The sequence below is a fragment of the Nerophis ophidion genome, linkage group LG02 (assembly GCF_033978795.1).
Source record: "Nerophis ophidion isolate RoL-2023_Sa linkage group LG02, RoL_Noph_v1.0, whole genome shotgun sequence".
In the NCBI taxonomy this organism is placed as follows: Eukaryota; Metazoa; Chordata; class Actinopteri; order Syngnathiformes; family Syngnathidae; genus Nerophis; species Nerophis ophidion.
The window spans coordinates 56,627,688-56,652,402 of NC_084612.1; the positions used below are offsets into that span (position 1 = coordinate 56,627,688).

General features: G+C 38.5%; 1 protein-coding gene across 3 annotated transcripts in view; it reads left to right on the forward strand.

Moving 5' to 3' along the window:
• LOC133542825 (poly(rC)-binding protein 2-like) overlaps window positions 1-23,993 on the forward strand; it is a 29,436-nt gene extending 5,443 nt beyond the window's left edge. Inside the window, exons 3-13 of one of the 3 annotated variants that reach the window (XM_061887026.1) lie at window positions 1,653-1,676; window positions 1,762-1,794; window positions 1,886-2,002; window positions 2,077-2,208; window positions 2,295-2,423; window positions 3,965-4,039; window positions 4,454-4,495; window positions 8,082-8,154; window positions 8,236-8,288; window positions 8,365-8,534; window positions 23,144-23,993. In XM_061887026.1, the coding sequence (XP_061743010.1) occupies window positions 1,653-1,676; window positions 1,762-1,794; window positions 1,886-2,002; window positions 2,077-2,208; window positions 2,295-2,423; window positions 3,965-4,039; window positions 4,454-4,495; window positions 8,082-8,154; window positions 8,236-8,288; window positions 8,365-8,534; window positions 23,144-23,180 (885 nt within the window). In that variant the 3' untranslated portion in view covers window positions 23,181-23,993. Of the gene's footprint in view, window positions 1-1,652; window positions 1,677-1,761; window positions 1,795-1,885; window positions 2,003-2,076; window positions 2,209-2,294; window positions 2,424-3,964; window positions 4,040-4,453; window positions 4,496-8,054; window positions 8,155-8,235; window positions 8,289-8,364; window positions 8,535-23,143 lie in introns of all 3 variants that reach the window. The other 2 variants (XM_061887020.1, XM_061887032.1) reach the window with 2 other exon arrangements.
• Window positions 23,994-24,715: the final 722 nt, after the last annotated feature.

A 24,715-nucleotide genomic window follows, 5' to 3' on the forward strand; every position in this document is an offset into this window, starting at 1 on the left:
TTAAGCTTTTTAGCCTGAATGGAAGATGAGGTACAAGTTTCAGAAGCTCCTAATATCCAAATGAGAGGCATGATTTATAATTTATAATTACTTTTGACTAGGCCCAATGCAGCAGCAATAGGACAACTCAAGTCTACAGCATAAGATAGTTACTGTATCTCTTCGTTATCAATTTGGTGCTAAATATAGTTTGTCTGCATTAACGCTTTTGATAACAATTATCGCTAATATTTGGCTAATATTCAGGTCCCATTGTGTAAATAGAGTTCGACAGTTTTTGGATGGTTAATTAGAGAGTACTATGGGTGAAATAGAGAGCCCCTATTAACTCAATTGTTTGCAGACTTTTTAATTATTTACAATTTAGAATGCAATAAAAAAGAAAAACAATTGTGTTCATGTCTTACATATGGATTGTGAATGATAAACAGCACATCTTTCAATGTTTTTCATATTTCCAGTATGACTGATATGCTGAAATGGTAAGAGTGCAGAAGCGTTCCCATCGTGACATCATCCCACCCCAAATTTACGGAAATTGCCGAAGACATTCGTAGCGGAATATTTAAAATGGCTGACTGAAACTGTGGCATTTTGTGATGTTTAGACGGTATTTTCACATATACCTTGCAGATTGTAAATACAATTGATTATGGCCCATTTTATTTTTATGTTTGCAAACGTATTTACGATACTTAAGTTACTGACCTACCAAATACAATTAAAATAAAATACTAAAGTAATGAAAAATGCGTTTGAAAGAATTTTATTCACATTATTATTATTATATTATAGATTATGTCCGTGCTTCATTTGGCCACATTTAAAACCTTTCAACTATTCGACATCATTGTCAAATGCTTACAATTTTGTCCATATGGACAATAGTATGTTTTTGTGTATAATAACGATCTGTAGTAGAACATGGGCATTATGTTTGTTTTAAGATGTATTTAATTATATTTGTTGAAACCGGCAAAAACCCAATACTAAGCCTTAATCAAAAATGGCAGAACAGCGAACTTCTGGCACACAAAACTCAGGAGATCAAGTGCATTAGCATGCCTGAAAAAGACAAAACCACAATTTTAAGTAGCTACTTTCATTATTTCGATTAAATTGGCCTCTTTTTGTCTCCTAGGGATGTAACCTTATAAACATTTCTGTCACTCTGGATTTCAGGCTTGGGCTGATATTCCATAGGTCAATAACTAAATGTTAAATGAGTATTAAGTCTAAGTTTTCCAGTGTCAATAATTCGCCATGTGCATGCGTGTTTACAGGCTTTAAGAGCATTCGCGCTTTTTATCAGTTTCATCAAATGAGTGGGTTTGTGCCAAATTAAGTTGATTGTCAGTGTTTCCCACAGAACTGCAATATATGTGGCGCTTGGTTGGGTTGGGTGGATTGAAATAGAAACATCTGTAAGGTGCTTAAAGTAGTTTCATTTTTTCTGTTAAAAATACATAGTGATTCCCATACATATATATATTTATTCATATATTTACTACAATTATAAAAAATACATGCGTGTGTGTTCTTGGACCTAACTTTCACCATGATAAAACTTAAAATTTGAACCTTATACAAGCGTAAAGATACTTTTTAGGTGATGCGATGAAACCTAATGCACTGTTTCTTGCTTCTTTCAGGAAGTCGGGAGCATTATTGGAAAAGTAAGGCTTTCGAAAACATGAAACATTTGAGAGTTGTTTTTCCTGGGACTAAATGCTTTGTCTTTTATATATGTCCTGCTTATAGAAAGGTGAATCTGTGAAGAAGATGAGAGAAGAGGTGACCACCTTTAATTACTGCTTTTTACTCCGCCATACTACAGCTTTTGGTAACCAATGTTTGACTCCCTCGATTGTGTCTTTCTATGTAGAGTGGGGCGCGCATTAACATCTCTGAAGGCAACTGTCCCGAGAGGATTATTACTTTGGCAGGGCCAACCACAGCCATCTTTAGAGCATTTTCCATGATCATCGAGAAACTGGAAGAGGTAGGTCCAAAGCGGAAGAATGTCCCTTGAATTTCGAGGAATGTAACCAAAGGGCGTTTTCTGCATCTTTCCAGGACATCAGCAGCTCAATGACGAACAGTACAGCCGCCGGGAAGCCCCCGGTGACTCTGCGCATCGTGGTGCCTGCCAGCCAGTGTGGCTCCCTCATTGGCAAAGGTGGCTGCAAGATCAAGGAGATCAGAGAGGTCAACCCATGAGAATGCTGAATGTGCACATCAGTCTCTCTACTCCCTGGTTCATATCTCACTTCCTTTTGGTTCTTGTGTTGCAGTCGACCGGTGCTCAGGTTCAAGTGGCAGGAGACATGCTCCCCAACTCCACAGAACGTGCCATCACTATAGCTGGCACGGCCCAGTCTATAATCGAGTGCGTGAAGCAGATCTGTGTGGTCATGCTTGAGGTAAGTGAAGAAACCATTTTTAGGATGTAGCTTCCAATATTTACTGTTTTCTTACTCAGTGGCGAGGATTGTTTTAACAACTCAACTGCAGAAAGGATGAGGCCTCTATTTACTTGCATATAAAAGAGGAATTTAAAGATATCAAAATCTCACGTACGATGTCGTCACAGTATTAAGGCCGCGGTACGGTATAATTGTGGTATTGTCAAAACAAAAAGACTTTGTAAAAATGTCGCAGTGTATAAAATGAAGTAGCAGGAATCTTTACGAAGAACATGTCCAGCACGGTGGAACAGGTGTTAGTGCATGTTTCTCACAATACGAAGGTCCTGAGTAGTCCTGAGTTCAATCCCGGGCTCGGGATCTTTCTGTGTGGAGGTTGCACGTTCTCCCTGTGACTGCGTGGGTTCCCGCAGGGTACTCTGGCTTCCTCCCACTTCCAAACACATGCACCTGGAGATAGGTTGATTGGCAACACTAAATGGTCCCTATTGTGTGAATGTGAGTGGGAATTTTGTCTATCTGTGTTGGCCATGGAATGAGTTGGCGACTTATCCAGGGTGCACCCTGCCTTTCACCCAAATGCAGCTGAGATAGGCTCCAGCACCCCCCGCCACCCCAAAAAGGGACAAGCGGTAGAAAATGAATGGATGGATGTCCGTTGCTCAAACAAGAGACTCCTTCGATGACGACATGGTTGTGCGCTGTGATTTCCAAAGCTCGACAACACGCTTAGCTAGCTTTAAACACTTTAAGGACATACTGTATGTTTGAACGTAAATATTTTCACTCGGCATTGATTAAAAAAGGCATTCAAATGAGCTTTGTGGCACTCCCGCTCGCGACATTGACAAACAGCTGTTTTAGGTATGATTGCTGTCGGATCTGCAGCTGATGGAACAACTATGACAAGCAAGACTTTTTCTTTGTTTCATTAGAAATGTGCAGCATCATCATGTTTCTAATCCTTATTCAACTACAGATTTTGAAGTTAACTTAGGTGTGTTGGTTCCGTTTGTGTAGATGGAGCTGGGCTCAACTGCGTGCGCGCAAAAAAAAGCGCCGAAGTGACTAAAAAAACATGATATAGTATCCTCCTTGTTAATGTGTACTGATGTTAAAGACAATGTGCACTTCATTGCACATGTATTATAACACTTTATCAATGATTAAATACTTTATAATTCCACGAGAGCCACTTGCACGTCACCTTCATACTTTGCTACCAGTTTTTTCTTGAACTCAATGTTTCTTCTCACCTATTTCCTCAAATTGCTCATGCATTTTTATTTGGCCCAATGGTTAATTTTTTTGCACTCTTGCGGAAAAGCCAAAGCACAGATTAAGTCACCAACGTGTGGGATTCTTATTTTGGACATATAGTAGGCGAACATATTAACTAATTTGTTACGCGTAATGCTTGGATGTACAATAAGTAAGACAGCATATTAACGCAGGGCTAAACTCTACAAATTGAATAATGGAGGTACCTTTTTCAGTTTGTGTTATAACACTTCACACCTTGTGTCTTCTCTGTGCAGTCTCCCCCTAAAGGAGTCACCATTCCTTACCGACCCAAACCTTCAGGATCCCCTGTCATCTTTGCAGGGGGACAGGTACGCATAATTCTCTATTATTTTTTCTCCAATCACTTATTACCTTTTAAGAAACATAACAACATAAACTATTGCTATCTTCACCATGTAGGGAAGTACTAAAATGTTAAAGACCTTTTGTTTACTGTTTTTAATCGTTTGAAAGTTTCTTAGGAGTTTGACCCTTTTTTCTCTAAATGATTCCCCTTCAGCTATTACTGTGTCTTTTTCTCAATTGTGTTTTGTTTGTTTTAACTGCTGCTGTTTTCTTGCTTTGCATGATTTCACCCAAAAATTGCTTTACTGACAAGAAATGTGGAGACTTTGGACAAGACATGCATTTTTGTGATCCCTAATATTGTTAGCTTTTGTCCTAAAGTCGTTGAATCGCCCGATGCAAGGCCTGTGAAAGTTTTTTGTTCTCATTTGTTTCAGGCGTACACAGTGCAAGGACAGCACGCCATTCCACAGCCAGATGTAAGTGAAGTTTGCGCCTCTACTGGACCCCCCTGCTGATAGCACCCTGTTAATTCTGATGTAGTTTCCCAAGCTACCATATTTTGCAGTCTTAGACAGAAATATACTTTTCAATGGGAAAATTGTTCTTTTTCCGTTTGTCATCTACTGGCTGCCATTTTCTTACTCAAGCAAGGCATACTGTGTGCCAGTTAAACCTGTTTGTAGCCCTGTTTTACATTGGCTGACAATGAGAGTTCTCTGTTGATTCATGCAGCGTGAGCTATTAAATTACATCTGCAGGAATTTGCAACCACAAATTAATAGCCAGCTTTTTAGAAATGCTGTTAGTATTTGTCCAGACTCTCCACGGGTCCCCCAACAACCATCTTATGCTGCTTACTTTTTCTGCACAACCTTTTTTTACTTTTACTTGCTATTTTCTATGCCCACTTGGGACAATTAACCTTTCCCTTTACTACCTCTAGAACAGGGTTCTCAAACACGCGGCCCGCAGGCCAATTGCGGCCCGTGAGACGTTATTTTGCGGCCCGCACCTTGATGTGAAAATTTAATGTTGGTGCGGCCCGCGAGTTTTATCTGAATGGCGCTTTACAGCGTCATACTTGTATACCCTCGATTTTTCGGGGAGACTCCCAATTTTCAGTGCCCCTCCAGGATAATCGTTCTCCTGAATTTCACCCAAACAACAATATTAAGGTGTCACCGTGGAGTTACTACATTTAGCGTCCTCTACAACCTGTACAAACAGCGTGCCAGCCCAGCCACATGTTGTATTTGGCTTCTGTAGACGCAGTAAGCGACTGCAAGACACAGTTGATCAACAGCCACACAGGTCACCCTGAGGGTGGCCGTATAAACAACTTCAACACTGTTACAAATATGCGCCACACTGTGAACCCACACCAAACAAGAATGACACAACATAAACACAACAGAAAAAATACCCAGAATCCCATGCAGCCCTAATTTTTCCGGGCTAAAATACCCCCCCCCCCATTGTAGCCTGGAAGAGTTAAGGCTGCATTGGATTCTGGGTATTTGTTCTGTTGTGTTACGGTGTGGATGTTCTCCCAAAGTGTGTTTGTCATTCCTGTTTGGTGTGGGTTCACAGTGTGGCCCATATTTGTAACAGTCAAAGTTGTTTATACAGCCACCCTCAGTGTGACTTGCATGGCTCTTGAACTAGTATGTCTTACAGTCACTTCCGTGGGTCTGCAGAAGCCTCATACAATATGTGATTGGGCCGGAACACCGTTTGTATGGTGGAAAAGCGGGAGAGACGGCAGGTTGTAGAGGACGCTAAAGGCAGTGCCATCACGGCACTCCCTTAATATTGTTGTCTGGGTGAAAACCGGGAGGATGATTGCCTCGGGAGATTGTCGGGAGGGGCACTGATATTCTGGTGTTTCCCGGAAAGATCGCGAGAGTTGGCAAGTATGTTGCTAGGGCGGGAAAACCATTCAAAGAAGGTGAATTAATTAAAAAGTGCATGTTAGATTTTTTTACGAAATCTTTTCTTGCGGCCCAGCCTCACCCAGTTTCTGCATCCAGTGGCCCCCAAGTAAATTGAGTTTGAGACCCCTGCTCTAGAAGCTCCTTCAGGAACACTAAATGCACTTTTATCAGAGCTGTCTTTAAATACTGTGATCACATTGCGGTAATTCTAGTCAGACACAGCTAGTACAATCACTGGACACTTTACTTGGTACATCTGTCTTAAAAGAGCTAAAAAATAAATATTTTCAAATAAATCATCAGTTTTAAATGAAGTAATAATATACAAATGTTTATCATTGTGGTTGTAGTTTGCAGTATTTGCGACTCATTGCTAATAAAATCCACGAGGGGCGTGACAATCATTGTATAAGTAGATTTCGCATGATTAAAATTTATAATCTCTTTTCTTTAGGAGAAAAGCTGTCTCGCATAATGCAGAAACCTTGCCCAGTTTTTGAGTATCAAACAGAAGCTGAGTTTTTACAAGCAATTGTCACTGACTTGACTCTCAAAAGGGGACGTATCCGTCTTTATTTTATTTTCAGACTTTTATATAGCACCTACACATGGTTAAATACACAGAAAAATGTGTAGATCTTAGTAGATCTGCATCGCTTCATTCCTTCCCAAATGCCTAACTTGCAAGCAGATACCTTTTCAAAATAATAAGCAACGTTTGTAGTGAAGAGGAGACTGTTTATTTGTTTCACAAATTAAAAGAACATGACCTATTTAGGTGCATCGATGGGTAGAAAAAAAAGAAACACAGATTTATTTAAAAAGGTAGCAAAGAAAATGGAGGATGCCAGCCTAAATCAGACTCTTGACCTAAATAAATATGGAATTAAAGAGATTGAAGCGGGTACTGTATATTATAAGTCAAATTAATAAAGCGTACACAAACCTATCAGTGCTGCATTTGTGCACTCCAAACTGATTAACAATAACTCCGTTTTCCACACAACTTATAAGATAGTCCCGAACAATAGAAACCTTCATCTGGGGTCTAGAACGGCCTTTTCCTTCGGATTTAAAAACTCCTTCCATCAATCCACAAAGCTGTATGGATGAACTCCGAGACATCCAAAAGTTTTGTTTCCATTTGTCTGAAGATTTGTTTGCAAAAATTTTGCTCCGGACTTACATCTGGTCCGAGACCTGTTTGGTACTAGTGTCAAGTTTGTAACGAAATATAAGATAATTTCTTGAGGCTGTCAGCTATTTAACATTAGCAAAGCCTTTACAGACGTAACATTTCTAATCCGTGCTAATATTACAGCGGACATCAGCGCTAAACTGTTGATTTGTAAGGAGCCACAGATGCCTGGTTTGACATCATAGGTCAACCAGAAAAGTAAATAATTTATCTGCGCTAAAAGGAAATAAGCGACTCAAGTGTACGGGAGCCACACGGCGTATGACCAATGGTCGTACTAGATAGTGTGCGTGGACACTGGGACTTCACACATAGGTGTGAAAATACAAAATAAATGAACTATTTGAGAAATCAGACTAAGTGCATGGAAACGTAGCAACTGATACACTTGACAGCAGTGATATAAGAGATGGCAAAGACCTTGAAAGCTGCTGCATCCTTTAAAGATGGCCACTGCAGTTCTGTATGAGGAGAAAAGTCCTTCAATGTCTTAAAGAAGAAATGAGTTCAACAGTTAAAAATCTAGGGCTTAAAAAGTGAGAAAAATATTTGTAAATGCACTTGCATTCCTTTGTGCCCCAGTTAAACAAGTGTTTTGTCCAGTCATATCATTGTAGTTTTTCTAAAGGTAATTATTATTATAAAGGTAATTATTATTATAAGTCCCATCCTTGTGAACCCAATATTGTGTTGTCTGGTCTCTTAAGCTGAGTGTATTGTCACGCCCAAGGGATACACTGCAAACTACAACTAACACATTCTTCAAAGTGTTTTTACCTAGACTTGGGAGGTTTTTGTTGTTGTTTTGAACTGACGTAATTTTGTGTTCTCTCCCCTCTTTCACTCTCATTGTTTTCCCATTTCCTCCAAATTCTCTCCCTGCCTCCTCTCTCACTCTCACAGTCTTCCTCTGCTGCTATCTCTCCACAGCTCACCAAGCTTCACCAGCTTGCTATGCAGCAGAGCCACTTCCCCATTGCACACGGCAACCAGGGATTCACTGGTACGCACCCCAAGACGGAACAGAGACTTTATCTTGTGTCGTAAAAATGGTGGTTCATTTGCTATTTTCTTGTTTTGGTAGGGATTGATGCCTCTGCTCAACCCGAATCTCAAGAGATGACCATTTCAAATGATGTACGCGCTAAAGACTTTTTAATTTTATAGGAATATGTCGTGGATTTCTTTTTAACACCGCTGATTTTCTCTGAAGCTCATCGGCTGCATCATTGGCCGCCAGGGGGCCAAGATTAACGAGATCAGGCAAATGTCGGGCGCGCAGATCAAGATTGCAAATCCAGTGGATGGGTCGACCACCCGGCAGGTTACCATCACAGGCGCGCCCGCTAGCATCAGTTTGGCCCAGTACCTCATCACCGCCAGGTCAGTACACAAGGCTTTTGTTGACGTCCGGCCTCTTTAAGTGTCATTGTAACCCTGTTTCCACCAAGTACGGTCTCTTTTACCATCAGGGATGTGATGTTTGCTCGATTCCCTTGAGTCGTGTTACAGAAGTTGGAGTAATTCCATGTTGTACTATGAAGTGACAACACACGCTATAAGTGTCAAAGGTCTCGCAAAGTCTTACATTGGTGTTGAAATTTGAACAGTTTGAAATTACTTCCTGGCAGCCCTTCTGAAAATGTGTTGCTTTGCGTGTTTGAGCTTCATTGCTAATTAACCGTTTGACAAAGCCTGTTATTATTAGGTCATCCTAAAAGCACTATTGTGTATTTTATCAAATTTTTATGTCTGCATTAACGCTGCACTTGTCCACTGTAGGGCTGGGCTATATTGCCTTTTTTTAATCCCGCAATATTTTTAGGCCATATCGCGATAAACGATATATATTACAATATTTTGCCTTGGCCTTGAATGAACACTTGATGCATATAATCTCAGCAGTATGATGATTCTATGTGTCTACATTAAAACATTCTTCTTCATACTGCATTCATATATGCTACTTTTAAACTTTCATGCAGAGAGGGAAATCACAATTAAGTCAATTGACCAAAAGTGTATTTATTAAAGTTATTGAAGGGGAACATTATCACTATTTCAGAAGGGTTTAAACCAATAAAAATCAGTTCCCAGTGGCTAATTTTTTCTTCAAAGTTTTTTCCAAAATTTTACCCATCACGCAATATCCCGAAAAACTGCTTCAATGTGCTTGATTTTCACCATCGCTATATCCACCCGTCCATTTTCCTGTACAAACAAACATGGCGGATAGAACAGAAAGATATAGCGATATTAGCTCAGATTTAGACTCTGATTTCAGCGGCTTAAGCGATTCAACAGATTACGCATGTATTGAAACGGATGGTTGGAGTGTGGAGGCAGATAACAAAAACAAAATTGAAGAAGAAACTGTAGCTATTGAGCCATATCACGACAGACAGCGGCAACAAGGACGAATTCGCCGATCGCCTTCTAACCAACGATTGCATCTTTTGACCACTTGTGCAACTTGAATCCGTCGATGGTATGTATTTGTTTGGCACTAAATGTGAGTGGAGGGAAAGGCTGGATGCTAATATTGCTACAAATGAGGCATAATGATTCAATATGTACATACAGCTAGCCTAAATAGCATGTTACCATCGATTAGCATGCCGTGACCATTGATATGTCTGATTAGCACACTCCACGTAAGTCAACTTGAATCCGTCCCTGACAACACACCGACGAGGAATAATGCCTCCAAGGTATGGAAAACAGTCGAAAAAACAACAGAAAATAACAGAGCTGATTTGACTTGGTGTGTGTAATGTGTTTGAGAAAATGGCGGATTGCTTCCAGTTGTGACGTCACGGGTGAAAGGTCATTGCTCCGACAGCGAACAATTGAAAGGCGTTTCAATCGCCAAATTCACCCTTTTAGAGTTCGGAAATCGGTTAAAAAAACATATGGTCTTTTTTCTGCAACATCAAGGTGTATATTGACGCTTACATAGGTCTGGTGATAATGTTTCCCTTGAAGCAATGGCACAAACATTGAAGTCATTTCCAAAACATAAAGTGCAAGATTGTCAGAGACATTTTAAGTGTCAAATAAAAATGAGCTGCATAATAGGAAATCAAATAGAGTTCGTCCTTCACTATTTGGTATATTACTACGGTTATGAAATTATCTCCATTCTGTAGCGAGTGACTTTTCAAATGATGCTACATATTAGTAGTAATGCTACTTTTTATAGCAACGCTTGTACCGCATGCTCGACTTATTACGGTTGTCTGTTCGACATATTCCCACTTGAAGCCGAACCACCACCCTGCTGTTTTTATTGGGAATTAAATCTTCCTTCATTTGTTACCAGATCCGCACCTTTTTTGTCTCATACGGCTACGTTAGCAGCTAACGTAGCCCAGTCTGCTTCGTCCCTGCTCTTTGAGGGCGGACACGTGTGTGACTTATGACGTGACAGCATGTGACGTATGTAAGAATGTGCACCTGCTTGTCTGTGAGAAGGAAAGACAGGAAAGAGCGAGAAGAGCCTGAAGTGTACGCCCGCAGCCAAAAGCAACTGCGTAAGAACGTATACTCGAATATTACGATATCGTCATTTTCTATATCGCACGGAGACAAACCCGCGATATATCGTATCTATCGCCCAGCCCTAGTCCAACATAATCGATACCATGTGTCACATAAGATTAAAGGGCCTGTTTGCAACTTTTCAATGGATGCCTAGATGTTGCTAACTTAACTTACCTGTTTTTGTGTATTAAGGATTTGCATAACTCCCCAAAATTTTAAATCAAACCATGGAGGCACTGCGGCGATATTTATAAAACAATCTCGCCTTGCTTCACATTTCCTCCAAACAGGCCGTTTGAAATTTGCACAATTTGTGACCTTTTTCCCAATTTTGAGGTCTCCATATTTGGGGGTTTCACCCAAAGATCATTTGCGCGAGTCTGCCATTGTAGTCCGACACTGAAGTAAATAAGTTCCTTCTTTTTCTCTCGCCTGTTGTTGTGGAGCAGAATGTGTTTTACATGCACATGCATCCTGTGCTGTGCCATTTCTAATACGAAGTAGTGTGTGGTTCTAACTTATATCCATCAGACTCCATACGGAAGCGTTAAAAACTACAACATGGTTGTAGGGGAGAAGATGCAGTTAAAATTGTAGCACTTAAATAAGACCGCCCACAAAACAGCACATCCTGAAGAGTTATGTTAGCCACAGTGCTAACATTACACTCCGATTTTAACAGCAACATCACAATTTGTCAGCCTAATAGTCGAAACAAAAACATTACCTAATGTACAGCTCCTATGTTTGTCTGAATGACTACTTCTTTTGGAATGTGTAGTGAAGCCTTCTTTTTTTTTTTTGGTTCGTTTGTTGTTGTTTTTTCAAAAAAACAAAGCTGTCCTGTGAAGTTGTCGGGCTACGTATACGCAGCTCATGCAGTTAGGGTAGTGTCAGACGCAGTATAGTATAATGTCCATGAGATAGGTTATTCTCTTATTATGTCACGAAAAAACATGGCACAAACAAGCTCTAGGGCAGGGGTTGCCAGCCAGTCAATTGTGAAAATATTAGAACACTTTCATTAATACGACATTAGTGACCCACATTAGTGTCAATAAAATCCCCAGTTTTTCACAAAAAAAAATATTTTTGATTTTTTCATGTTAAATGACAGATAATTCAAAACAAGTTTTTATTTTATTAACCAAAAACTAGCAGTTTGAAATGACACTGCATTATACTGTTAGAAAAATTATTATATGTATACTGTTTGTTTTTAGACCAGATATAAATTGTACTGTTAATTGAATAATTTTCGACTAATTAAATTAAGAGTTTTCATGGTATAGCAATATTTCTGCTTGAATTTTGCAAGCAAATAATCTCCAACATTGAGATCAATAATGTGCAAATTTCAGTCTTGAATAACATACAGTCGCGGTCAAAAGTTTACATACACTTGTAAAGAACATATTGTCATGGCTGTCTTGAGTTTCCAATAATTTCTACAACTCTTATTTTTTTGTGATTGAGGGGTTGGAGCACATACTTGTTTGTCACAAAAAAACAGTCATGAAGTTTGGTTCTTTTATGGATTTATTATGGTTCTACTAAAAATGTGACCAAATCTAAAGTATACATACAGCAATGTTAATATTAGCTTACATGTCCCTTGCCAAGTTTCACTGCAATAAGACGCTTTAGGTAGCCATCCACAAGTTTCTGCTTGAATTTTTTGACCACTCCTCTTGACAAAATTGGTGCAGTTCAGCTAAATATGTTGAGCACGACTGTAAATCTGTAAATAAAAATGTAGTATTAAACATTGTATCCAGATAAATGAGAGAAATATAGTTCCTTCCAGTAAGAGGATAAAGTAAACGCAGCCTTTTTAATTCACACATCTTGGGGGTGTGCAGAGCGACTGCTTTAGTGATCGCTCTACATTGTGCTTCCTTCTCATCATCATGCATACCTTGTGTGAATGATTCCACCATAGTAAGGTGATTTTTAGCTCGTACTTTTGTTGTTGTTATTGCGTCTTGTTCGCCTCACAATGAGTTGTATTTCCCACACTCAGCTGCGGGCATTGGTTTCAGATGCTGGAACAAGTTAGTTGTGCACCGTGCAGTCATTTGTTCCACGCATGTTGCCGCAAAACCAAACTACTGACACCACTTTTCTTGGGAACACACGTCTCGCTCTAGTAAGCTTCAGCATTTGCTATGTGAGCCGCTATCGAAGTACGGGGACGGCGCAAGCTACGGGAGCTCATGTGGGTCAAAAAGAAACAGTGCTAGAGAAGAAAATATTGAATATGTTGATAAAACCGATATATCGCCCAGGCCTACCGGAGAGTGACCAACAAGCACGCATTTTACCCCCTGAACATGCCCGCACGTCTCGCTGCTCTCGACACCGCGGCAGAGGTAGACCTTGCTTTAGTTTTTGGCTGAGACTAAGGATCTTGGGCTGGAAAAGGTTGGATCAAGACGCGCTGTGTAAGAGTGAGATCTACTCACTTAGTGTGTGTTTGACAATCATTGGTACTTAAACTTGAATGTACGTAGCATCGTAGGTCCGATGGTGAAATGTAATGTACCGCTTGGTGGAAACATGATTTTTTTATTAGCTGCTATTTAGCTGTTAGCTAGCTGCCTGCCCAGCTCTTTATTGGCCCATTGCCTTGTTTTTTGGCTTCTCGTCGCCCCTACAATTACACTCCCAGTTCTACTTGGCCACCCCCCACCCTCTCATTGCTCACCAGCCTGCCCTATGACCCATCCCGACTGTGTTGTCCCTCTCTCCTTGTCTCTTTCTACAGTGTAGAGTCCTCTAAACCTCCTCCCTCCTCCTCCTCCTCCTCCTCCTTGAACCCTGAACAGAGCAGCCCGTGCCCTTCCTCCACATCTACTGCTACTGCTACCACTACTACTACTACTACTACCACCTCCTCTGCTTCTTCCTCCTGTGTGGTGCCCCCCTCCGTCTCCATCCCTATGTCCTTCTTGGCTCCTGGTCCGCCTCCTCCCTCCTCCTCCTCCTCCTTCTCCACCTCCACCGACCCCCTGACCCCCAGCTCTCCTGCCTGTGTCTCCAGTCTTCTTAATCTCAAGCCTCTCCCACTTCTGGCCCTCCATGTTGTCAGCGGGGCCGGCAACCCCGCTGCCCCTGAGCCCAAAATCGCCCCTGAGCTGAGTTCCAAGTCCAAACGGCGAAGGCTGTCCCCTTACTAATGTTTTCGTCTGCTTTGTCACACGTACTAAACACACACAAGCGGCCATATTTACTCCGCTATTGCCTGTCAAGTGTCCTGTATGATATTCATTATTATCCTATCAATATTTTTGAATGACTGCATGCACAGTGGATCATTCCACTCAAGCCTTTTTTCCTCGTTGTGCATAAGCTCTGCTCAGGTAGCATCTCTAAGATGTCACAGTGGATCTTATTTGTTTCGTGGTCGCCGTGGCAACAGTGTACAAAATGAGTGATGTGTGCTCAGGTATCCACTCAAGTATAGTATTAGCTAATTTATTGATATTATTTGCCTTTTTTTTTTTGTTTTTTTTTTGCTGTTGCCAATTCTTTCTAAGTTGATCTGTAAATGTTTCCATAGTGAGGGCAAAGCTGTTACTGTTAGCCATAAACATCTTTTTCCCCCACACACATTTTAAATTGGGATACTTAGAGAGGGGAAACGTTTCGTTCTGTCATCCAACAAAAACTTTTATAGTTGTGCTAGTACTGTAGTGTGTAATTGTACAAGAAGGTGGACCAGTTTTACTCCATAAAATGACAACATAGCGCTCATGCTTTATATAATATAAAATTTCATTTTAACCTTTCAATGCAGGTTAGTACTGTTATGTTGTCGTAACGCAGGCATTTTGTAGTATTCTTTAATCTTCCACTCAGGGCCATTTAGAAAAACTGCATTTTTTTTGTGTTTGGCCTTCTGTGTCACACATATGCCACAAGTTTGGGTTATTGTGTTAGTTAATTCCAAACATGCAAAAACTATTACCATATGATACTTTACATGATTACAGTTTTTCATTACAGCATGTTTGAAAAGGAGTAGAAAGAAGCAGAGCTTCTTTAATCCTACCTCTTTTTTTAAAATAGCAATTACTAGCACATTTGTTACTGCTCATTCTGTAATACAACAATGAATACATGATTTAGTAAATAAATAGAGAAACGAATAAGTAAATAATTATTAAATACATAAAAACAATAACGTTTTCATAAGTAAATAGTTTTAAAGCTATTTTTGGCTTGAAATATGTGCCATTCTCATCTATTAGTTTAATGATATTACCTTGCTGATTATTATTTTTAATATGACAGCCCTAATTTAATTAACTATAGAACATTTAGTTTTTTCTTCAAATGTATTAAGACAAAGCCGAACCTCTTTTTATGAACCTAATAGAAGTTTGTATATTGAAGCCAACGTCTCCAAACCAATGTAAACATGAATATTGAGTTTGAGCCTTGACAAAAGTCCATATTGTAGTAAAAGTTAGTACACTTTGACCTTGATATGAAGTGCTATACAAATATGTACATCAAACAAAACTTAACAAGTGGTGATGGATCAATTTTCTATTTATTAATGAAGTCAAAACAACCACAAGCTGAAGCTGAACGGTCTTCCTTTGAAGCGCGCACACACGCACACATCTTGTCACTAGCCCTGTACTGCACTCAGTTTGAAATTACAACAAAAGTCAGGTTGCTACAAAGTTGAGAAAAAAAAGTGAATCAACTTTACCTTGTTGGCCTGGCACAAAATGGCTTAAGTTTTGAGGCAAAGGATGGCCGGGTAACATGTTCATAGACTGAGACAAGAGGTCTTTTTCCACCAGAAGTTCAGGAACTTTTACAGGAACCTTTAGTTCCTTGAACTAAAGGTTCCTGGACACCTATGTGGTTTGTGTTTCCACTGCATTTCACAGTGCAGGTACTTTATACAAATCAGGCTGACATATGGAGGAGTGGTACAGTATATTTCTACACTGATCCCATGTCAATAAACAGACATATTTATTTTACAGTAGAGTAAGTAGATGACATACAAAACAATATGATTGTTTAAAACAAAGTGTACCGGATTTTACGTAAAGGTCAACTAGGCTTTTGTCTTATCGTTTCTAAAGTGGTCCCCTCAGTAAATGATGAATTTATGTTCTATTTTAACTGTAAATAACAATTCATTAGTGATAAATGTCTTTGTTTATCTCACGGTGACAACAAACAGATTTAGTGTTGGCCTGTTAGCGTTAGCATTCACTTCACTTGGGTGGAGGCTAATAAACACACAAATGACTACTTTTACAACACGTAACAAACAAAGTACATAGTTAATATTTGATGTCATTTACCTTGGTTCCAATGCTTCTTCAGTTGCAATTTTCTCTCCAAACTACCAGTTTGTTGAGTCTCAGTGAGCATTGTTGTATTGAAATTAATTTTGTAAAAAGAAAAGATTACTCTGCAAGACAAGAGCTGAGTAAAAACACTGCAAGATTTTTTTTCCTTTTCATTTATTAATTTATTTCAGGCAATGTCATAAAAAAGTACAAGGTAGACAACACATAATCATATAACTTAATATAATGCAAAAAGGAATGTACAGTATGTAAACATAATGGTCTAGTTTTGCCTGAAAGGAAGTGAGAAGAAGATAATTTATTGAATCCCACCCCAGTTCTCCATTCGGTGATTATTACATTGATTTCTACTGTTACTTTAAGGATTATAATACAAATGTTGTATCATGGTGGCATTACCACAGGTAACAATAATTGTTACACTGTAACAATAATTTGTATCAGCAACATAGGAAAAATTAAAATAGCACCAATGGTAATAGACAACATACCAGCAATGGTAATAGACAAAATACCAACAATGGTGATAGACAATATACCAATAATGGTAATAGTTAATATACCAACAATAGTAATAGGCAACATAGCGACAATGGTAATAGACAACATAGCGACAATGGTAATAGACAACATAGTGACAATGGTAAGGGACAACATACAGTACCAACAATGGCAAGGGACAAAATACCGACAATGGTAATTGACAGCATAGCGACAATGGTAATAGACAGCATAACGACAATGGAAATGGACAACATAGCGACAATTGTATAGACAGCATACCGACAATGGTAAGGGACAACATACCAACAATGGTAAGGGACAACATACCAACAATGGTAAGGGACAGAATACCAACAATGGTAAGGGACAGAATACCAACAATGGTAATAGACAGCATAGCGACAATGGTAATAGACAACATACCGACAATGGTAAGGGACAACATAGCAACAATGGTAATAGACAATATACCAACAACAGTAATAGACAACAAAGCAACAACGGTAAAAGACAATATACCAACAACAGTAATAGACAACATAGCAACAATGGTAAAAGACAACACAGCAACAATGGTAATAGACAATATACCAACAACAGTAATAGACAACATAGCAACAACGTAATAGACAACATAGCAACAACGTAATAGACAACATAGCAACAACGGTAATAGACAACATAGCAACAACGGTAATAGACAACATAGCAACAACGGTAATAGACAACATAGCAACAACGGTAATAGACAACATAGCAACAACGGTAATAGACAACATAGCAACAACGGTAATAGACAACATAGCAACAACGGTAATAGACAACATAGCAACAACGGTAATAGACAACATAGCAACAACGGTAATAGACAACATAGCAACAAAGGTAATAGACAACATAGCAACAACGGTAATAGACAACATAGCAACAACGGTAATAGACAACATAGCAACAACGGTAAAAGACAACATAGCAACAACGGTAAAAGACAACATAGCAACAACGGTAAAAGACAACATAGCAACAACGGTAAAAGACAACATAGCAACAACGGTAATAGACAACATAGCAACAACGGTAATAGACAACATAGCAACAACGGTAATAGACAACATAGCAACAACGGTAATAGACAACATAGCAACAACGGTAATAGACAACATAGCAACAACGGTAATAGACAACATAGCAACAACGGTAATAGACAACATAGCAACAACGGTAATAGACAACATAGCAACAACGGTAATAGACAACATAGCAACAACGGTAAAAGACAATATACCAACAACGGTAATAGACAATATACCAACAACGGTAATAGACAACATAGCAACAACGGTAAAAGACAATATACCAACAACGGTAATAGACAACATAGCAACAAGGGTAATAGACAACATAGCAACAAGGGTAATAGACAACATAGCAACAAGGGTAATAGACAACATAGCAACAACGGTAATAGACAACATAGCAACAACGGTAATAGACAACATAGCAACAACGGTAATAGACAACATAGCAACAACGGTAATAGACAACATAGCAACAACGGTAATAGACAACATAGCAACAACGGTAATAGACAACATAGCAACAACGGTAATAGACAACATAGCAACAACGGTAATAGACAACATAGCAACAACGGTAATAGACAACATAGCAACAACGGTAATAGACAACATAGCAACAACGGTAATAGACAACATAGCAACAACGGTAATAGACAACATAGCAACAACGGTAATAGACAACATAGCAACAACGGTAATAGACAACATAGCAACAACGGTAATAGACAACATAGCAACAACGGTAATAGACAACATAGCAACAACGGTAATAGACAACATAGCAACAACGGTAATGGACAACATAGCAACAACGGTAATAGACAACATAGCAACAACGGTAATGGACAACATAGCAACAACGGTAATGGACAACATAGCAACAACGGTAAAAGACAACATAGCAACAACGGTAATAGACAATATAGCAACAACGGTAATAGACAACATAGCAACAACGGTAAAAGACAATATACCAACAACGGTAATAGACAACATAGCAACAAGGGTAATATACAACATAGCAACTACGGTAATAGACAACATAGCAACAACGGTAATAGACAACATAGCAACAACGGTAATAGACAACATAGCAACAACGGTAATAGACAACATAGCAACAACGGTAATAGACAACATAGCAACAACGGTAATAGACAACATAGCAACAACGGTAATAGACAACATAGCAACAACGGTAATAGACAACATAGCAACAACGGTAATAGATAACATAGCAACAACGGTAATAGACATCATAGCAACAACGGTAATAGACAACATAGCAACAACGGTAATAGACAACATAGCAACAACGGTAATAGACAACATATCAACAACGGTAATAGACAACATAGCAACAACGGTAATAGACAACATAGCAACAACGGTAATAGACAACATAGCAACAACGGTAATAGACAACATAGCAACAACGGTAATAGACAACATAGCAACAACGGTAATAGACAACATAGCAACAACGGTAATAGACAACATAGCAACAACGGTAATAGACAACATAGCAACAACGGTAATAGACAACATAGCAACAACGGTAATAGACAACATAGCAACAACGGTAATAGACAACATAGCAACAACGGTAATAGACAACATAGCAACAACGGTAATAGACAACATAGCAACAACGGTAATAGACAACATAGCAACAACGGTAATAGACAACATAGCAACAACGGTAATAGACAACATAGCAACAACGGTAATAGACAACATAGCAACAACGGTAATAGACAACATAGCAACAACGGTAATAGACAACATAGCAACAACGGTAATAGACAACATAGCAACAACGGTAATAGACAACATAGCAACAACGGTAATAGACAACATAGCAACAACGGTAAAAGACAATATACCAACAACGGTAATAGACAACATGGCAACAACGGTAAAAGACAATATACCAACAACGGTAATAGACAACATGGCAACAAGGGTAATAGACAACATGGCAACAAGGTTAATAGACAACATAGCAACAACGGTAATAGACAACATAGCAACAACGGTAATAGACAACATAGCAACAACGGTAATAGACAACATAGCAACAACGGTAATAGACAACATAGCAACAACGGTAATAGACAACATAGCAACAACGGTAATAGACAACATAGCAACAACGGTAATAGACAACATAGCAACAACGGTAATAGACAACATAGCAACAACGGTAATAGACAACATAGCAACAACGGTAATAGACAACATAGCAACAACGGTAATAGACAACATAGCAACAACGGTAATAGACAACATAGCAACAACGGTAATAGACAACATAGCAACAACGGTAATAGACAACATAGCAACAACGGTAATAGACAACATAGCAACAACGGTAATAGACAACATAGCAACAACGGTAATAGACAACATAGCAACAACGGTAATAGACAACATAGCAACAACGGTAATAGACAACATAGCAACAACGGTAATAGACAACATAGCAACAACGGTAATAGACAACATAGCAACAACGGTAATAGACAACATAGCAACAACGGTAATAGACAACATAGCAACAACGGTAATAGACAACATAGCAACAACGGTAATAGACAACATAGCAACAACGGTAATAGACAACATAGCAACAACGGTAATAGACAACATAGCAACAACGGTAATAGACAACATAGCAACAACGGTAAAAGACAACATAGCAACAACGGTAAAAGACAACATAGCAACAACGGTAAAAGACAACATAGCAACAACGGTAATAGACAACATAGCAACAACGGTAATAGACAACATAGCAACAACGGTAATAGACAACATAGCAACAACGGTAATAGACAACATAGCAACAACGGTAATAGACAACATAGCAACAACGGTAATAGACAACATAGCAACAACGGTAATAGACAACATAGCAACAACGGTAATAGACAACATAGCAACAACGGTAATAGACAACATAGCAACAACGGTAATAGACAACATAGCAACAACGGTAATAGACAACATAGCAACAACGGTAATAGACAACATAGCAACAACGGTAATAGACAACATAGCAACAACGGTAATAGACAACATAGCAACAACGGTAATAGACAACATAGCAACAACGGTAATAGACAACATAGCAACAACGGTAAAAGACAACATACCAACAACGGTAATAGACAACATAGCAACAACGGTAAAAGACAATATACCAACAACGGTAATAGACAACATAGCAACAAGGGTAATAGACAACATAGCAACAAGGGTAATAGACAACATAGCAACAACGGTAATAGACAACATAGCAACAACGGTAATAGACAACATAGCAACAACGGTAATAGACAACATAGCAACAACGGTAATAGACAACATAGCAACAACGGTAATAGACAACATAGCAACAACGGTAATAGACAACATAGCAACAACGGTAATAGACAACATAGCAACAACGGTAATAGACAACATAGCAACAACGGTAATAGACAACATAGCAACAACGGTAATAGACAACATAGCAACAACGGTAATAGACAACATAGCAACAACGGTAATAGACAACATAGCAACAAAGGTAATAGACAACATAGCAACAACGGTAATAGACAACATAGCAACAACGGTAATAGACAACATAGCAACAACGGTAAAAGACAACATAGCAACAACGGTAAAAGACAACATAGCAACAACGGTAAAAGACAACATAGCAACAACGGTAAAAGACAACATAGCAACAACGGTAATAGACAACATAGCAACAACGGTAATAGACAACATAGCAACAACGGTAATAGACAACATAGCAACAACGGTAATAGACAACATAGCAACAACGGTAATAGACAACATAGCAACAATGGTAAGAAACATTGAGCACATGTAAACACTTTGAGACAGAGTACAACAGCAGGTCAAACTAAAGACCCTCATCTCTATATTCGAACCAGATCTGATGTTTGTATAATAGTTTAATCCATTGGCATTGCTTGTGTTGTAAGTCCAGTTTGTTCCATAATTTTACTCCGCATACAGACCAACAAAAACGATTACGAATGGATAGTTCCACTAATCAGAGTTCTTCAGCACACAGGTGCCCCACTAAAGTTCCGGCAGGTCAAAAGTAAATGTTTTACTTCTTTCTCTCTACTGTCAAGTTTGTTGGAATAGAAATAGACAATAAATAGGACATTAACACGTTGTCTTCATACTGTAACAGTGGCTAAAACATCAAGTACAAAGTTTTAAAAACGACAACAAAGTTCGCCCCTCTTAGGTTCCTTCTGAAAGTCCCACCACGCTACTAGGAACTAAACATAGTTTCTGAAGGACTGACTCTACCTGGGTAGTTTTAGGGGGAAACTCAGGGTAACCTTATTTATCTGGGTTCAGGGGAAAGTTCCTGCAGTGGAAAAAGACCAAATGTTCGTACACCAAAGCATATTTTATTTTGTTTGTGGCTAGTAAATCCAGATCCAACTCTCTTGTCAAAATAATTTTCTTCTCTATTTATTTTCCTTGTATTTATTCTGGTAAAATTGCAACTTTTTCCTCAAAAACTTATTTTCCTTTTGAGAAGAATGTGTTGGTGACACTCAGCTGCTAACGTTTCTTGTTTGATGATGGAGGTTTTGTGTTCAACTAGCAAGTCTTCCATTTTGTTTTTAAAATGACACTTTGCACCGGGTGTCCCAACACTTTTTGTAAAGTAAAACTTGGATCAGGGATGTCAAACGTACGGCCCGAGGGCCGGATCAGGCCTGCCAAAGCTTCTATCCGGCCCGCGGGACGAGTTCCCTAAGTACAAAAATGAACCTGAGATTTTTGAATGAAAGAAACAGCTGTTCTAAATTTGTCCACTAGATGTTGCAATAGCAATTCTTTGTAGAGGATGCTACATATGTACAAAATAAACTACATGATGTTAGTACATCAGTCGAGGAAAATGATCAAACTACACAAATAACATACTCTAATTTGATTTTGGTGTTATGTTTTTATCTTGATAGATTGACGATTAACACCAATGAGTTGACTGATCAACATTATCACATCATTTATTCAGAAAATATAAAGAACGACAAAGTATATGTAGTATTAATTGAACATTTAATTGTTAAAGAACAAAACAAAATATATTACATTTTCAGAATGTGCTTGTTCTATTTTTAAACAAAGAAAACAATCTGAAGTTGTCTTTATTTTTAAGTTATCGTGCCATGATTTTACCCACTTGGGAGTACATTTTTCTCCATGTGGCCCCCCATCTAAAGCGAGTTTGACACCCATGACTTAGATTGACTTTTAATGAACACACAATTTTAATTCAAAGCAACTTTGAAATGAATCCGTCAACTTCCAAACCCGTGAAGACGCCCCGCGGGCTACATTGTAGTTTCCCAAAGACCAATCCTGTAGACGTGAAATATTGACATGAGAATAATATTTGAGTTTCTCACATTCTCTCTCCCACCTTTTTTTTGTTTGTTTGTGTTCTCTGGCTTCTTCACTTCCTTTGCTGCAGGCTCTCCTCTGAGACCACAGGACTGGCCAGCAACTGATGAGACTGCACCTGCACTAAAGCTCTCACACACAAACACACACACACACACACGCACACACTTATATTCCACCACCTAATCTTCGTCGTTAGAAAATCACAACATTCGACCATTTATTCTTATTTATTTTCTTTTAGTGACCAGCAGCAAACCCTTCAGAGTAGATTTTAATTATGTCACTTTGTTTTGATTGGCCATGAAGGTTTTTATGAATATTTTGCCTTTTCCCTGCCTCCCGTGTTAGTTGGCATCCCAGAGAGGACAGGAGAGTAGATTTAGTTGTGTTCAGATACTTCCTATTTTCTTGACGCAAATAAAGGATCCAAAAGAAGAAAAGTGACTGTTTTATTCCTTTTCTCCCCCCTTCTGTGATTTTATTTTGGCTGCTTTTCTTCCACGTCGCTCACACACTCTCAAGAAGGCATGGTTGTTTTTTTTTGTTGTCATTCATTCCTGTCGTTGTCTCTCTTCTGGGATCATGTTTTTGGGGGATGGGAGTTTTTTCAAGGGGAAGCAGAGGGCTCTCTTCGCTTTTTGTAAAAACTGATATATACAGAAAAAAATTGTTTTAAATGGAAGAAGTATTTTTTTTGTACCAAAGGAAGGAAGTCAAAAGTGGTGAGGCTTAAAAAAGAAGAGAAAGAAAGAACAGCTTGTTTCCTGCTCTTTGCTTTGCTCAAGTCTGATTTTTTTTCTTCTATTATTGTTTGCAGGGAAGAAAAAAACATTTGTGCACGTTCTTTTCTCTTGAGACTGTAGATCTGGGTGCCACAAAATTGTTAAAAAATAAAGATATTAAAGGCTCTAAACACACCTTTTCTCTGACTGTCATGTTTTCCATCTTTTAGACCTTTTTTCTAAATGAGACTTCATCAAACATATTTTTGTTCTTTGAAGAATTATTTTTTACACGTATATCAGTTCAGTATATTCACACGCAATTCAATGTTACAAACTTTTTATCCGTCAATGACAGGATTTATTTATCTTTTAATTATTTTTTTTACTATACAAACTTCTTCACTTAAATTTTTCCTCACAATAACTATTTTTCAAAATTACTTTTCCCCCACCCCAATCATGTAAATTAATATTTTGAACTTATCCCAGTTTCACTTATTAACCAAAAGCTTTTATGATAAAGCTTCATCTTTTGTGATGATTAAATCCTATTTGACCAATAGCAGAACATGGGCATTATTTGAAAAAAGTGCAATCACAATATATATTCAAAATATATATTTTAGTTTAATTTGAATGCATACAGCTTGAAACAGTACTACGCATAAAAAAAAAAATGCATCAATAAATACAAAAATAAAGATTTGTGTTCTTTCAGCTCTACATTGTTATTAATTGTACATCTTTTGTCATTATGTTGCAAACCTAAATCTGTCAAAGTACCATGTTTTTCACCTGTGATATATTTTTAATTATTTTGTGTACAAAACGTATTTTTTCTTACAAACCTTTTCACTCAATGTACATTCTAATGACTCATAGTTTACCCTTAAATCATTTATTAGATATTCTAA